This window comes from Rhea pennata, chromosome 2 (assembly GCF_028389875.1).
Source record: "Rhea pennata isolate bPtePen1 chromosome 2, bPtePen1.pri, whole genome shotgun sequence".
NCBI classification, from domain to species: Eukaryota; Metazoa; Chordata; class Aves; order Rheiformes; family Rheidae; genus Rhea; species Rhea pennata.
Window position 1 is genome coordinate 110,521,298 of NC_084664.1, and position 17,570 is coordinate 110,538,867.

The following is a 17,570-nucleotide window of genomic DNA, read 5'->3' on the forward strand; positions in this document are numbered from 1 at the left end:
ACAAAATACTTAAGTTGCAGCCTTGTACTTTAGGGGACAGAGGTAATATGTTCTTTACGTCCCTTGTTGGCTCTGCTGAAAATGAACACCATGAAATCCTCTCTAGTACTTGCAGCTAATGGCATCAGATGCTCATGGAGGCTGAGATATACTTCCAAGCTATTGCTACTGAGTGTGGAGCCGACCCCTTTTTAAACATCTAAAGAATGCTGGATTTGCATTTGGCTGGGGAAAGCGTGGGGGGACGTCCACTCTGCCCTCTGTGATTTGTTTACAAATTATTTCTGAACAGTAAAAGAGAGGATAATTCTAAGATTAAATGATTTGGCATGAACACTCTTGTTCATCTATAAATAGGAAGAACATAAAGCAATTCTATGTCTCTCTGAAGAGAAGAGCAACTTAATCACAAGCTAGTTGTGCAATAAAGACTAATACTCTATGGATTCTTTGCAACATTGAATAGCAAGCCGATAGGGAACAATACCACTTATGCGGTATTTGACTTTCTGATGCAATGGGAGTGTCACCAAAGGTTTAGATCACCAGATGCACCAGTATGCTGATAAACTCAGTTATCAGTATTAATTTTTCTGTAATAGTTAGGTTGCAGTGCCAGTCTTCAAAAGCAAGAGCTGGCAATTTCTTTATAAGGAAGCAAGAGGGAGTGCAGAGATGCAGGCTAGGAAAGGCTGGAATCAACTGAAGATACCTTGAACATTACATAAAACGTAACATGAATTACAGAACTGATTCCTTTATGTGCCACCGAAGCAAAATTTGGAAGTCTATGAACTGAGAAGTGTTTAGATAGCTGTAGAGCTGCATTTTTCCTCCTACAAGTTATCAAATATCCCTAACTGCTGGGATTAAATGATTCAGCTTCACAGCACAATGAGGCATGGGGAAAAACACAGCATATCCCTTGCCCTTTGCTCTTTTATCCAAGAAAATTTCATTGTGTTTATGATGGTGCCATTCCCATATTAACATCTTTATTCTGACAACAAGCAAACTGTACTAATCACCCCATGCAAGAGAAACATCACAGCTGCTTCAGGAACAGAAAAACAAGCATTTCGAAAAGAAACCTGACTAGCAAGATTATAAACAAAAAATGCTGCATTTATTGGGCGAGAGATTATAAACAAAAAATGCTGTGTTTATTGGGTGAGCTGTCTTTTGAAGACATCAGCAACTCTCCATGTTTTGCACTGAAGCCATCTCCTGAGGCTTAAGGATGAGGATGTTTTTTTTCTCACCCATTGTTTCTTTTAGGGCCCAATTCTCTCCATTCTTTAGTATTTCCATAAGCAAAAAAGACTGCTATGAAGCTATCTTATAAGCGTTTTAAATGAGACCATACACTCCAAATCTTCCTTCCTCATTTATTGTAACATTTTAGAGTCAGATCCAAATCAGATCTCAGATATATACTAATAGCTTAAAATTTTAACTTTTAGTCCCAACAATCCTGTATGTTGGGGAAGTTTGAAAGTGAATTCAAATCTAACCCTTCAACATGAGCTGTCTCTCTCCTTTTATGATAGAAATTACTCCTTTCAGCGTGTAGTGAGATTCCTGAGTAAATGCATTTCCACTTGTCCCTTTACCTCTTGGTAAACATGCTGTTTTTTCAGACAGTGAGAGACTGAAAAGAAATCTAAGCTTAACTTAATGGTTGTTGAACACACTAATAAACATCAATAAGAAGATATTTTCAGATGCTTACTGCACCTGAAATAAGACTACCTTTCTTGTACAGCTCTAGTTCCTCAAATTCTGAGAAAAACATCTATTACCGTCTTTTATCATACTGGTAATTAAATTTGAGCCAAGAACTGTGACACTCTATTTTGAAGATGTCACTACTGAACAAGAAATCTTCAGCAGACCTGTTTCTTATGAAGCATCAGTTGTTTTACTTAGATTAGCATCTAGTCAGCCATGTAAATAATAAAATTATTAACTTTGTTATTCCTATTCTGGCTACTACATACTATTCTAGATAGTATTGACTTTCTAATGATTTTCAATCCAACTTTTGAGTTCGTTCTTTCAACCAAAACCACACTGTCTCTTAAAGAATTTATTCTCATGTAAAACATTACGTTAACATGATGCAGAATGAACAAAGAAGCCATCTTCAATAATTAAACAGCCTACATATTTAATGAAATGTCTTGCTTACATTAGAAGTACTGGTTAACAGCTGCAGAATATACTTTGAAGGCGACTTAAAAGCGCAGAGATGACAAGAGATTGCAAATCTCTGCATTAGGCATTACAGAATTTTGTCACATTAATATGCAAACAGCTTTCTTTTAAATGTGGATTTATGCCAAGTTGTTGACAAAAAGCGAAAATAACATTTTGCTAGTCCATATAAGCACCAAAGTAGCAAAGTAGCCATACAGTGATACTGGCAAGGTTTCAGTCAAGTGGTGGTTTGAAGAAACAACTCCTTTCATTTGCTTACTGACAAAAATTGAGGCTTTTTTTTGGTTAGTGTACATCTAGCCTTCTATGATAGCATGTTCCAACAATGTTTAGTAGCTGATACTAGCTGTGATATCTATTACAAATTACGAATAACATGCTAGAATAATAAGAGCTGCCTCTTTGATTGAACACAATGTTAACTTTGTTGACTACATCAGTATACGCACATCAATATAATTTCCATTGATGTAATCAGAGTTTGTTTCTCCTTCAATGGGCTGCAGTCTCACTCGAGAATGATCATCTGAAACGATAACAATGGAAAGAAAAGAAGTAATTAAAGACACATTCAGTAGCAAATCCTTCATCAAAATATGGTTTGGCTTTAGAGACAAACTAAAATCTCAGGACTTCCGAGTTCATCATTATATTGTTGACCATAAAAACACTGTATCTACATTTAATCTTCATTTCAGTCATTCATAAGGCTTCCAAAATTCCCTCTGATTTTCTATTTGAATGCCTTAAGTATATCTAATGTGCAATTATGTCTTTTTTCCTCAACACACCCCCTTTTGTCAATAAAATAAATAACACTAAGTTGTCAAAGGTTAAGCCATTTGCAAATGTTTCTGCCTGTCCTCAAAATAAGCTGAAGTGGTTCTACAAGACACACTGCCACTGCGCAGTTTCTGAAGGAAATTCATTATGTTTTCAGTAAGAGTGAAAGCAAAATAAAATAGGGACAAATACCAAGCAGTCAAACAGTGGGCTTGTCACTGAATTTTGCTGAGGTGTGGCTGTCTATATGAAGCCAGGAATCCTACCTATTAGCAAGCAGTTCCAACTCTACTTTCCAAATTCCTCTCCAAAACTCGAGGGCATGAGTTAGCTTGTCGTTAGCTGCCTTGCTCTCTTTAGGATGCTATAGCAGTGATTAAGGAGTGCTAGAGGCCAAATCCCTTTCATAAAAGCTCTTTGAATGCTTTTAGGGCTTCTTCTCCCATGAGAATTTGGACCATTCTTCTCTGGATTCAAAAGTGACCAAACCGGATGGCTTTTCCAGAAGGCTGCAGCAGTTGTTGAAGAATGCTTTAAGGAAATTCGAGACTATGATCTCAGGGATGGAGGAACAATTGATGGCCACTTTACTGATGCTTTATTTACAAGTTATCCTTGTTAATTAGATACCTGTGTGTTATTGTTATTAAATGCTGCCCGCTGAGTTAATCTTACTTGCAGCTGACTAAGAGGCCTTAGTGCCTGACATTATTTTGTTGCAAATGTTAATAAGCATTAGAGTATCTGAAACTTGCCATCCACATTCTCAGTGGCCATTTTTTTCAACTTAGCCTTTCCTAAAATTAAGCAGATGAGGAAGTAACATGAGGTGGCTTAAATGTATGAGCTCATCATAAGGAGCATAATATTTGCCAACACTGTGAGAGAGGAAGGAGAAGGCAGCATGTCCCACATCACTGTCATTTATCAAGTGGTTTTTAAAATAACATTGTTTTAGAATGATAAGTCAAGAGCTCTTTGAATGGATGAATAGGAAAGGAAGAGGCAAACTGTTGATTTCATCCTCTTTTAAGCTCCAAAACTCAGAGACTGTAAATCTCAGAGCGTCATTTCCTTCCCTTGGGAGTGAGAGAGGGCACAGTAGTAAACCAAAAACAGTAAATCAGAAAGAATGACAGCCTCTGGGTTCCCCACAGCTAATATTTTGTTAGTTTCAGGTAAATATTGCATCTAACAGTCTTTTAAAATGAGTTTCTTCAAAGATGTTGGAATATTCAAATCAGTTACATTGATCAAGTCAGCCTTTTCAGCCTATTTATTCACTTTCCCAAATTAACTGTTTATAGAGATGTGATCTTCCATTATATAAACCATGCTCATCTGACCCTATCAAGCTGTGCTTATCCAAGTGCTGTGCTATTCTCTGTTTAATTAAGCTGTTTATCAGTTTCTTCAGAACAGAGGTTAGGCTTGCAGGCCCTTAATTCTTAAAATCCGTCTTACGTAATAAACATAATACATTAGGAACTTTCTAATCTTCAGATGCAGTTGTTGCTTTTAGGCTTTTGGGACCTGGTCCAACTTCTGCTGAAGTCAACAGACTCCAGAAGTCAAGCTGGCTTGGACTCATGGTGTATCTTCATCCGCATTTCCATAATTTCATGCATCATTTCCTTAAAAGCATCCTCAACAGAGCAAGTCATGCTAGTGAAGATCTTTCCTTTTATCTTTCTTGAGTTACTTAGGGCAGGATTCAGTTGTCTAAACACATACACTGAATGCCACTTTACATAGCCCAGGTTATACTGTCTAGTCCAGCTGCCACTGCAGAAGGAAGTCTTATGTGGCTATCGTGTTATATTTGTTGGAACTGCACAGGTATTCTGGGACATACGAATCCTGGCATCAATGACTTGAACATCGATGACTTCCATATTTGGGCCACCAAAGCTTAAACGTCCTTACCGTGTCCCTAATGTATCTTAGAAATACAACTTCCTGTTATTTACTTTAGACTGATTCACATGACTGAATAATACTACCTTTTCTTTACTATTTCTGTTATTTTATTATTTCCTTTACTTACTTCATTCTTTGCTTGCATTTTTTTTCGCTTCAGATTGGGCAAAACTAAATACCTAAGTTCATGCCTATATCTTCATATCCCCTCTTTGCTCTTTTCTCTTCTCACGTGAATCTTTTCCAGTGCTGCATTTGCATCTAAGTTTCAGGGAATTCTGGAAGTAATGGACTGTTCAATGCCCATTAAATTGCAGTGGAGCTGGAGAAACGCCTTTTGGTGATTGCTTTGAAAATGCCAGCTAACTCCTTGCTGCATGGCAACATTCCTTAATCTGAAAAATTTTTTTAGTCAGTCAGAAAAATGTTACTGTATGTATGCCTGTGCTTACATCAGGTGCGTTTTACCCTAGGAGATACATATATACATAAACACATCCAACACACTGATTTTTAAATAGCCTCTAGGTTAATTTTCCACATTTTTAGGATGTTTTTTTTTTCCTTTATACCTTAGCTTGCTTTTAACAACTTTTCTGGTAGCTTTTAAATATACACTCTTTTCAAGCTCATTGTTATTTTGATACACTTCTACTAGGATGTCAGATTTAATTCTGCACCAATCACTTACACCTTCAAAATGAGTTATGTTAGAATCGATTTGTCTTTCCAGATAATGATATTAGATAGTGAATATAAACATCTTGTTCTCGCTTCCCTCTTGTTACACACAACATGCAAATATCAGTCTGCAGACTGTGATCTCTAACTTGTGCTTTGAGTAGCCAGCTGATCAGCATGCCTAACCAACAACACTTTCTTGGGAGCTGCCCTGCTGAATTCTTGCAAATTGGCATTTTATAAAAGTCTCAGCTAAAATCTTTAGCTCCTGCAAAAGCTGTGATCTATATTCTTATTTAGTCAGCCCAGAGTTAGGGAAAAATACATAAATAACCCTTCCCACCCCCAACTTACCTCAGGATCTCTCCCGAGGAAAGAGCAATAGCTTTTACCAAAACCCACGCATAACCCCACACAATTAGGACAGACACATAATTTTCTTAGACAAAAAAGGTTCATTCGGCAGGTTCATGTCGTTTCTAATTCTTATTGAGAAAACAGTAAAAAGGGCAGTTGTGTTCAATACAGAAGGAATATACTGTGTGTCAATGACTGGACCGTGGCCATGACCGAGCTTATCGATACAGTGGCTCACAAGCTGTAGCCACCTTCATGCAGCAGGTAGGGCTACACGCCCATAGCCAATTAAATGCACAAAACTTGGGTAATGCAAAGTATGTTGCTATTTTGACCAGCTCGTGCAATGCTGGCATCCTGGTGCTATTGTTTTAGTTCCCTCAGAGAGCAATAATGACTACAAGCAATAATGTAACAGTAGTGTCTAGGGGGAAATTTAAATAAAGAGGATAAACAGTCAAAAAAACAATTACATTAAACTCTCCATAGAAAAAATATACATTTCTCTCTAATTGTATAATATAATTGGAGGTATCTAAATCATCTGCAGTATTTTTGATTCTTAAAATATAGCGTAAAAATGGAATTTACTAAAATATTTTTCAGCTAATTTCCACTACTTTAACTACTACCTGCGGCAATCTTTCAAAAGTGGACCTCTATAACCATACTTTCAAACTCTTGAGCCAAGCAACCATTTATCAGTAGAAAAACATACAAAATAATTAGACAATTAACCACCCTATTTGCATGCATTTATTTAACAGACGACAAACTGTAGATTGTTTCAGCCTCTCTTTTAAGATACTGCCCTTTACTCTAATGAGTTTTAATTTCAACTTGTATTCTCTGTGTCTTCACAGCTACATTAATAGGGAGTTATTGATAACAACTTCATCCAACTCTTTCCTTTTGCTAAATACTGATGACATAAAAGCAAATTGAGATCCGAATGATCAGAGTAACATTTGCCCTCTCAGTGAGCCTGCAGTATTACTTGTAATTGCCATTGATTTGTGTATCTAATATCTTTTATGTGCTTTCCCTTTGCTACTCATCACTTCATTACCTCAGACATATAGTACTATTAGTCTTTTGTTTACTTCAGCCAAAGCGAGTCAAACGGACAGGTTGCATATAACATGACATTAAAGAGGAGACTGACAAAGCTAAACCCTGACTAAAACAGCAGATCTATTGTCACAGGCTTAGACAGGAAATAAAATTTCACAAAGGAAAAATAAACATAAAAGTCTTTAGTATTCTTATTTATGCCCTCAGTATATTTACTTACATAATAATGATAGTAATCTAATATACTGCTAACAAAACAAGAAGTTGTTAGACATTAGAGATTGCTTGGCGGGAAAGAGTCATAACCATGTCTTGTTAATTTACCTTCTTTTATATATGTTCCAGCTCATCATGATATTCACATATCCCTAGCAAACTTCATTTCTTTTTTCAGTAAGTATTACAGTATGCTGCCCACGAACACAGCAACGCAATCATGTCCAGCTTCAGTTCATTCAAAATGACGTGGCAGGTTATCCTCTGCCAGGCCTCTTGCTTAACTTGCCTCTGTGTCCACAAGCTTTCCTTGCTGGTTCTCATTCTCCTTCTACATCAAAAAAGAGATCTGTTTTCTCTTCTTACACTGTCTCAGCACACCAGGGCTGCAGTGATACAAGGGACCGTTCTCAGCACCTGCTGCAGGTTGCTGCGTTAGGAGCTGGTCTCTCCGGACTCCTTGCACAATCACCGCGGAGAGGGGCTCCCGCACGGTCCATTCAGGATCATCAACCGGGGCTCCAGTTCTGAATCCTTCCTCTAAAAGAGCCACCCTTTCCTCTGTGATGTCTGTGTGGTTCTCCAAGTATTCACATAATTAGCACTATTCTTTCTCCCCTACTGTCCCATGTACCTAGGTCTATAAAAGATTTCTAAACTCCAGCAGTATCATTACATGATCTCTCCTCAAAAGCCAACTTTTGTCTTCATATTTACAAAGCTTATGACAACAATCACTCACATGCTGTGACCATTGCTTACACCCCTGAACATACCTGCTTCATGGTTATCTGCCTAGCCCATACATTCACTCATACTTCATGTCTAAATCACTTGGATTGTGAAGGATCATTTTGTACACACTAGCAACTTACCCTTTATGTGCAACAATACAAACATGTAAATAGTAATATAATTTCACTGTACTTGATATTGCTGCCCCAGTGTTCATGCACAGCATCTACTGCCATAGTGTTTGCCAGTCTCATTGAGCCAGTTTTAGTGGTCATTTGCAAAAGCAATTATCACCCCCTGAAGCTCTTCATTACTATATTTAGTCTTTATCAGGCTTGGCATTTTTAAGTAAAGCATAGCCATCCTATCTTTTTCATTAGAGTCTGTCTAGAGTTAAGAGGGTAAATCAGGAATTCCTGTCATTCTGCTTTTGAGGAATACCTAAGCAATATTGTCCAATCTTACAGCATGCAGAACCCAAAATCAAGGTACAGATGAGATCATGGGTACTCCTTCACCAACCTACCAGGAGCAGTATGGGAGCTGTTAGAGTTGGCTGCTGGTTAAAAACAGCATTCTCCACTAGCTAAAAGTTGATGGCAGGATGGAAGGTATACAGCAGGCTAGTGGAAAAAATGCATTGAGTCTGACAGTATCTTCCCTCACTTTTATTTTCTTAATTAGAGAAGAGGAATATGAGCCTGAGCATGAGGCTGGTGGTCATTCTTGTCAGATGCTGCAAGTTAACACAGTGCACAATTATGCTGTCAACACTTACATGCAATGATATTCCCGTATCTATTTTTCATTCTGTTCTCATCTTTCTTAGCTGAATCCCACGGTGCAGATTGTCCTTCAAAGAAACTCTAAAAAAGGAAGGAAAGTGACATTAAGAAATGTGTGCAGCAATAGTTACCTTACAGAAAAACCAAGAAGGGCAAACAGTACTTATGGGTACTGTTGTTAAAGTGTCATTTAACTCTTTTTTTTTTTTTTTTTTTTAATGAACACAGATTTGCATTTCCTATTTAAATAGTATTCATGCATACTTCCAAATTTTATTGAAAACTTGACACAAGATTATTTGTCTAGCAGCAAGAATTTTTGCATGTCAAGTGCTAGTCAACCTTTCCAAAATTGCATAGCTGCAATACTAAGAGTCCTTCATTTGCGCTATCAAAATTATCCTGATAGATATACTCACATGAAGTCAAGTTTCATCATCATTGTTGGAGTTGCTCCAGTATTTGAGAACAGAGTTTCACATTGCACTAACAGTATATTTTTAACATTTTCACAACCCTCAGTTACCTCTTGGCAGGTGACTATACATAAACCTACATGATGTCAACATACATAGGCATTTAAAAAATTTGGATTCAACTGACATGTATGTGCCCTTTACTAAAAACACTATTTATGACACAATCAAGAAGATTATTTGTCAGTGAATAAAAATGTGATTTTATGAAAGGCATCATTTAATATTCCCTCAGCCCCTGTGCTGTTTAATAGATTTAATGAAAATAAGAAAGATGAAGGTGCTAAAATATTCTTTTAATTAATAAAACACCCAAGCTGTCATTTGATAACAGAAGCCAAGAAGAGTTAAGTTGCCAAGCTAAACAGGGAAAACCTAATGAAGCTTGTGTCTTGCAAGACCTCTACACATTCTGAGTAGTTTAAAGTAGGTAATATCCATGAAAAGGACTACTACCAGTGTCCTCTGTCCTCTTACTTGAAGTGCATTGTTTTTTAAATCTCAATGATTTCAATTAGTAAACAGCATAAAAGTCAAAATAATCCCTTGATCTCTTGCTGAAGTCAATGGAACCTGGGGGCACTCTGTATCTAAAATGAGTTTTCTTTTATTAAGTTCACTTATGATGTGAAGACCCCTGGATCCAGGGAATCCCTGATTCTAAGAGGTCTGTAAGTGATAACCTAAGAAAAACAGGTATCTTGTCAGAAGGCTTCAATTTGTTTGTTCTACAGCTCTCTGTATCTCGTTTAGAAAATTTTTAAATGTTTGTAAATTGAAATGATTCAGACCCACTAACAGAAATAAGTCTCTCCTTAATCAGAGGGCACCATCATTGGGTACAGCTTTGAGGAGAGCCAGTTCCTACCAGGATAGAGAAAGTGTAGCTCTGAAAATCTTGATGATTTATATCCTTGTTGCTGCTTGCCAAAAGGGTACCAATTGTTATCTAAAATGGGCTTAAAAATCTGCCAATGGTCACTAAAGCAAGTACTCAACTCCAGAGCACTCTTAACCTATGTTGGATGGAAAATACTATTGTGGTAAACCAGGCTAAACTGAATGAGGAATTGTTATTTGTTGGTGGAGACACAGACCTGTGTCTGAGTTTCTTGCAAAGTTCACACTTATTCTTAGACAACACTGGAAGATGAATAATTAAAAATCAGAGGTAAAGGTAAAATAGAAATGGAAATGTTCAGCAATGAAGTTGCAAAGGCAGAACGAAGAAACTAACTGTTGATAATGTCTAAAACTCGTCTGGGTATCTTCAGGATTTTGCCTTTCAGATAGCTAAACCACAGAAGAATTCTAGTTTCCTCACAGTCCTTCTGCTAGAGACTAGTTCATGGATTTGGTTTACAGATTTGATTGACAGGATACTACCTAGCAAGTGGCTTTGTGTTTAACTCACTAAGCATTACATGTGCTATTACAGAGAAAGAGATCTGCTGGTACAGCTTATAGTCTATACCCTGAAATATGGAAGATCAAAATATACTCCTAGGGATCTCCCCCTTCTCCCTGTCCCACTAATGAACTTTTACAAAATCACTTTAAACCAATCGATTCAAGTAAGTCTCTGGAGACAAGTGGAAAACATTTGTACTGTATTGAATTCATGGCAGAAATAAAATAGGCAATGTACTGGTTTGGGCAGCCTGTCTGCTTCTCATCTGCTGAAGTACGGGTTCAATTTCTTCCACCTGCTTGGAACTTCTGGAAACAATGATAAGCTTAATGAGCCTTAGAGATAAAATATCTTCTAATAATATATCTACAAACCAGATAATTCTATTTTTTACAATACTTATATTTCAAACCTTACACAATAATGAGAAACAGGAGACAGACTTAAGTTTCCAGCTACTGTAGATTGACTTCCATTTCTTTTTTAAAAAATAGATTGTAGAAAAGAAATCCATATGTATAATTTTCTTTGGATTTTTATCAATACTAAAGAAACGTGAACGAAAGAAAATCTATGATAATTTAATTTCGTAGATTTTTTTTTTTTTTACTTTTTTTTTGGATGTACACAGATATTTCAGTGAGAGTGTACAGAAAAGATAATTTGAAGGAAGAGGTATTACACTGTGAGAGCATAAAAAGAAACTGTTATTGTAAAGACAGCTGGCATGCCATTTCCTAAATCCCCTATGTGCTACCATTACACAAACTGCCACAGAACGATAATCCACAATGAATTATAAGGAGAAATCCCATTTATCCCACAAGTAAAGAACAGAGCAGGTATCTCATGACAGATGATCTTTCAAGATCTTTCCTAACTTGTGAGAAATACAAGTTTCATTCCAGAAAATTTTTTAATGTCTTTCCTGACGTATCACTCTCCGGAGTCACTGCTGCACAGCAGTCCACACATTATCTTAGTGGCTATTCATTCTAATTCATCCCATAAAATTTCTTAAAAATGTGGACTATTAGGAAGATATATGTGCCCAAGCAGCTTCATTCCAACAAATGTCTGGCAAGGGTAATGGAGAACTTTAAATGAGCGTAGGGCATTTCTCACATCATTTAAAATACATATTTCTTTAACTCAGATCACACAAGACCTTGGGTATCCAGCTCCCACGATCTACTTGCTGAATGGAACACTTTTCAAACCAGCTGTTGTTACACCAGGTATTTCAGTATGCAATGTTGATTGTCCTTCTGTTATTAGAAAATATTTTAATAATCAAGATCAAACAGTTTTTGAAAACCACTGAAATACACTGCACTGCTGTACTTGAAACATAAGAACTGGTCAATAATGCAGCAGCAGGATCATCTTAGGATGAATGTGAAGCTTTTGCTTGCTTTACTTCAGTGCTGCAGCACTTTCCATTAAAAATTAAATATTTGCCAAGGGCTAATTCACTGTGACCCTCAGACTAGAAAACAACTGCAATATCTCAAATATGAGAGGGAGATAATCATTGCAAATACTGATTTTTCAAATTATTCCCTTTTCTCATCTGAAATTCATAAGAATAGAAATATTGGAAAGAACCTATATAAAAGTACAGTTTGAAGAAGCTGGAATAAGGGGAATAGAATGAGGTCTTCAGGATACATTCAGTTGCTCTACTGACTGTCATTTCTGACAACACACTTCCCATCCTAGTTTCTCATGCTTTAAATTAAGGATAGTAAAACAAATGGATCTTTGTAAGCACTTCAACATCTACAAATGTAAAGAGTAGTGTGGAATTACTATTTTTATTATTAATCCAAAGCCAAGTGACTTTTTCAAAAAATACTTCATTGTTGCTAGGTGACAACAGTGTAGTCTCCTATCACGTCATTTACAAAATACAAGCTTTTACAAGCAAAGAAATGAGAAGTTAAGGACATAATCATAGAATCATAGAATCTTTAAGGTTGGAAGGGACCTCTGGAGATCATCTAGTCCAAACCCCCTGCTCAAGCAGGGTCACCTAGAGCATGTTAGACAGGGTTGCGTCTAGGCGGGCCTTGAAGATCTCCAGAGAAGGAGACTCCACAACGTCTCTGGGCAACCTGGTCCAGTGCTCCGTCACTCTCACAGGGAAGAAATTCCCCCTCACAGTCAGGCAGAACTTCCTGTGCTTCAGTTTCTGCCCATTGCCTCTTGTCCTGTCACATGGGACAGCTGAAAAGAGTTTGTCCCCGTCCCTTTGACACCCTCCCTTTAGGTACTTATACACATTGCTAAGATCCCCCCTCAGTCTTCTCTTCCGCAGGCTGAAGAGGCCCAGCTCTCGCAGCCGTTCCTCATAGGGCAGGTGCTCCAGCCCTCGGATCATCTTCATAGCCCTCTCTGCAGTAGCTCCATGTCTCTCTTGTACTCGACCTGCCGGCAACACTCTTCCCAATGCACCCCAGGAAACCATTGGTCTTCTTGGCCATAAGGGCACATTGCTGGCTCATGGTCAACTTGTCATCCAGCATCACTCCCAGGTCCTTCTCTGCAGAGCTGCTCTCCAGCAGGTCAGCCCCCAGCTTGTACTGCTGCCTACGGTTATTCTTCCCTAGGTGCAGGACTCTGCACTTGCCCTTGTTGAACCTCATGAGAGAGTATCTCTTGCTCGCCTATATAATAAACAAACATTATTTACAGGTATCAAAACTATGTATTTCACTGTGTAACAGTCTTAAATTTAATCTCTGGTTTTGTTTTTGAATGTATGACTTTTTTTGAGGTCAATTTTGGCGCTTAATTTTCCTGAAGTGACAGTAAAGTGACATTCTCCATTGCTCATATTCATTTTTCCACGGCATTTCTTGATAATTAGACTGAGATTCACTTTAACAAAATGCATTATTTGTCATATTCTGTTACAAATGGCTCTGGGCTTTTCTGAAACTAAATGCAGAGAGCTACTTTCACTGTCTACTTTAGGCCAGAATAGACAACTAAAGTAGGTCCTTGTCTAAACTCAATTAACTATGTAAGAAACTTAAATTCTTTGAATTGCACCAAAATTAAATGCCTAAAATGCCCTAAATTGGATAGTGAAGAAATGTCACTAGTTTAACCTAATATATCTATATTGACCGTTGTGTCCAGTTTATATGTGGAGATTACAAATGGCACAAACGCATCTAATAATAAACTCTTGAGTTAACATCCTAGTGTGGTGGTAGACTCTACTTTGTATCTAATGGGAATAATGTCTTTACAGCCCCTTGTAAAATAAATACATACTTTAAGCAATTCCATCAATTTTGGGAAGACAAGGACCTTCAGGCTCATTTAATAAAAAGTGTAAGATTTATAAGGTCTGTATATCTGCCAGTTCATTGGCTTTTCAAAATATTCAGAACCTACAAAATTTCTGGCAGGTGAGGATGTTCTTGTTATTTAAAAACATCACCTGAATTTTGAAAAAAAATAGTGAAATTATCACATTCATTTTATTTATGACTACAGACTTAAGGAACTGAGAAGGAATGATCGTGGATCATTATGTTAGAGAATTCTGCAGAGAGGTCCAAATGATAAAACAACACTTTAAATCTTCTAGTCACTTTAAGGAAAGATTTTATCATTGAGAATGCATCACCTGCAAGTGATAGATCACCCCAAGAGTTTGTGAGAATGGTAAATTTTTTCACTGATGGCAACCCACTGTATGCAAGCAACTCTTCATACTTCAGTCATTGCCTTCATCACTGAAAGTATTTGTGGATGACAGCAGGCCACCAGAGAATATATTCACCATCAGCTTTTTCTTCTGTCAGCTTCAATCACTGAGAATTATGTCCAGTTTTCAAATAACGGAATTTAAAAAACATTTTACTATGCTTGTCCTTGAAAACTGTCTGTTGCAAGAGTCAATGTGAAAATCTATCTAATCAATGTAAACTGCCTTCAGCATTTATAAAGCACTTATCAATGCATTACTCACACCCAGGTCTGAAAATGGAAAGGAAAAAAAACCACACTAAAGACTGCTGCAAATAGAATATATTGATGTCTTCTCCCAAACTTCCTCATTCTGTTTGGAATTTTCTGGAAAAGTAGGCTGGTAGCTTCCATAAGCTTCTCTGAATGTGAGAGAAAAGGCACAAATAAGTCTGAAAGAAGATACGGAGTTATAGTCCTAACTGCCGTGACTCTAATATTGTTTCTGGCTGTTGCTCCTTAACCTAGTTGTGTCTCCTTGAACTATTAAAAAAAGAAAAACAAACAAACAATCCAATCTTTGCATTAACAGATTCACCAAGGTCTACATGAAGAGTGGCCTGTGGTAGGAAAGAGACTCTTTTCTCTCAGATGCATTTGTGTTAGTCCACCGAACACACGAGAAGAGGAGAAGAGCAAAAATCTTCCTGGTCATCGTAATCACGCCTACATTAAATGTTGAAGAAATGGAAAGGAAACTGCTGGCTCCTGCTCCAACTGCCTGCAGCACAGCTTACCAAGTCAGACTTTTTCAGAGGCAAGATCTTTTCAACTAGGATATTTTCTAAAACATTTGTAATTTTGAAGTCATAGACTTAAAATTCCCTTGACAGCTGACCAATCTAGTTAAACTATAGCTGCATAATGAAATCATATTAAAAAGATGAAACTGCTTTGGCACGCTATCTTAATGACGCAGATACTTGCAGAAGTTAGCATAAGTTAATCTTAGTTCATGACAGTGGTAGCATATGTAGATGAACTTTACTTAACCCTGTGGGTTAAGAGAATAGCTTAATTATAAGAATAGAGAAGTAACTTATGGGTAAACAACCTGCCAGTCACTGTGGAAGTTGCAAAGGTGTCCAGCACCTTTGAGATAAGCAGATCAAGAGCATTAGCAGTGACAACAGCTAGTTGTTAGGCCCTAAGTGAATTTGAATGAGACAATCAAGAACTAGGTATTCTGTACCCAGTCCTCCAACTGATGGTGCCTGGGGCCTCTTGGAGAGTGTTGCACCAGGACTTTGACCCGTTTCCTTGACTTCTGGAGATGTCCAGGAGGACAATGATGCTCATAGCTGAAGGAAGACAAGGCACGGCTGGAACCACTTCTTTGACCCATCTAACTTCTCCCCTGGACCGTGTCCTCTCTCCCATGGAACAGGGAAATCACTTAATTTGTAAAACTGCTTATATTTGTGACAAAAATATTTTGATATCCATGTCCATTTAGTCTCCACATTGTCATTTAATCCATGACAATATTGTAAAAGTGAATGTCAAGGAGTAATTCTATAGTAATTTACAAAGAATTACACACTCCTCATATAATGTTAAAACCAATATATTTATGAGATATATTGATATCATTTCTTATCTTGGTATCTAATATAGCTGTTTTTGATGTTCTCTTCTAACATGCAGCAGTGGGAATATAAATCTCTAAAGATTCTTCAGTGTGGCCTGAAAATTTGACAGACAACTTAAATTCTGTAAGTTTTGCATTTGCATTCTACCTACTTAAGTTTTAAGAACCCCAGCAGTTTTAATCCTTTCAAATTCTTTAAGACTTCCCTGTGAGGAAAGATTTTAGAAGTGCGGTGAAATGTGAATTAGTAAGAGGACTGCAAGAGAACATACAATTAACATTCTAATTCAGAAACTTATTCCTGGCATACCAGTTAGCAATAACTTAACCTCATCCATCTTCCAGATTTATCTCCAGCACAAAAATACAGTATGTTGTTGGGATTTTATGATCCTTTTTCATAGAAAGGACCCTCTGGGTACAATACACACACTTGTACTGTAACTAATGTACAGGATATGTCATTTTCAATTTGTGTGTAAAAAAAATAAATTTAGTTTCAAGTGGTACTTATTTCCTCTCATGAAAACAGATTCCTGCTTGTCGAGGATTTAACAAATGGTCTTCAGGTACAGCATGTGAGATTTTCATAAATAATTCTCCCCATTCCTCTCCCACTTTTCATTTTAACAAAATACATAGTGAAAAGATTTGTTCACAACTATCACACCTTGCACATATTCAAGAAAGCAGTCAACTTGAGAAATACTCATGACTGTAATAAGTCTGTAAAACAATAAAATGAGCCAAAACAGGCTCCACTGAATATGAACTATTTCTGTGCTTTGATAGGAAACTTCTTCCAGGGCAATACAGAAAGACACTGATCAGCATATGGGCATTATCCACCCTTTTGTGTGCAAAATTATCAATTTCATTATTCAATAACTCTGCTGTCTCCTAGCCTCCCCCCCTACATTGTTCCAAAGGATGTAATTACACGTGTCAACTGCACACTGTGCTCGTAAACAATGGGATAGACTTGTTTTACTTCTTAAAGAGCATTTCTACTTACCAAGACAAAGATATTTACACCGGAAGCACAGGATTCAAGGTTATACGCAACGCACTGAATGTGTGCATAAAGGTTTTGTGACAGATTCTAAGTTAACACTTTCCTACCATTTCCAGAAAGGTAACAGCTCAAGTGACAGGCACAAAAGGAAAATACTCAGCCTAATCACTGCAATATGGTTTGAATGAGGCCAAAAAGGAGAGGTACTTTAAAAATACTGGATGAAGGCAGAGACATCAATCGTGAGCCAATGCAGGCATCCATAGCGCCATTTCAAGCATCTAATTATGACTTGTTCATCCTTTAGTGAAGTGACAAAACCAAACTCACTGACATTTTAATGGGTCTCTTTTGCCCTCATCTTTGAAAAACTTGCTTACCTCTAACAAAGGGGCAGATGTCCAAAGTACTCAGAAATGTTAACTGACACATAGCTTCTAGAAAATAGTTTTAGATACCTAGAGCTCCTCCTTTGAAAACATTATTTTGGAGCATTTTCAGCACTTTAATTTTTAATTCCAAAAGAAAATCTAATAGAAAA

General features: G+C 37.2%; 1 protein-coding gene across 7 annotated transcripts in view; it reads right to left on the reverse strand.

The window, feature by feature from the left end:
• Positions 1–17,570, reverse strand: part of PTPRM (protein tyrosine phosphatase receptor type M) — a 474,059-nt gene that overhangs the window by 52,236 nt on the left and 404,253 nt on the right. For all 7 annotated transcript variants that reach the window (XM_062570156.1, XM_062570154.1, XM_062570152.1 and 4 more), the window contains 2 exons: positions 8,765–8,852; positions 2,670–2,746 (listed from right to left, as the gene is read on the reverse strand). In XM_062570156.1, coding sequence (XP_062426140.1) covers positions 2,670–2,746; positions 8,765–8,852 — 165 coding nt within the window. The remainder of the gene's footprint in view (positions 1–2,669; positions 2,747–8,764; positions 8,853–17,570) is intronic.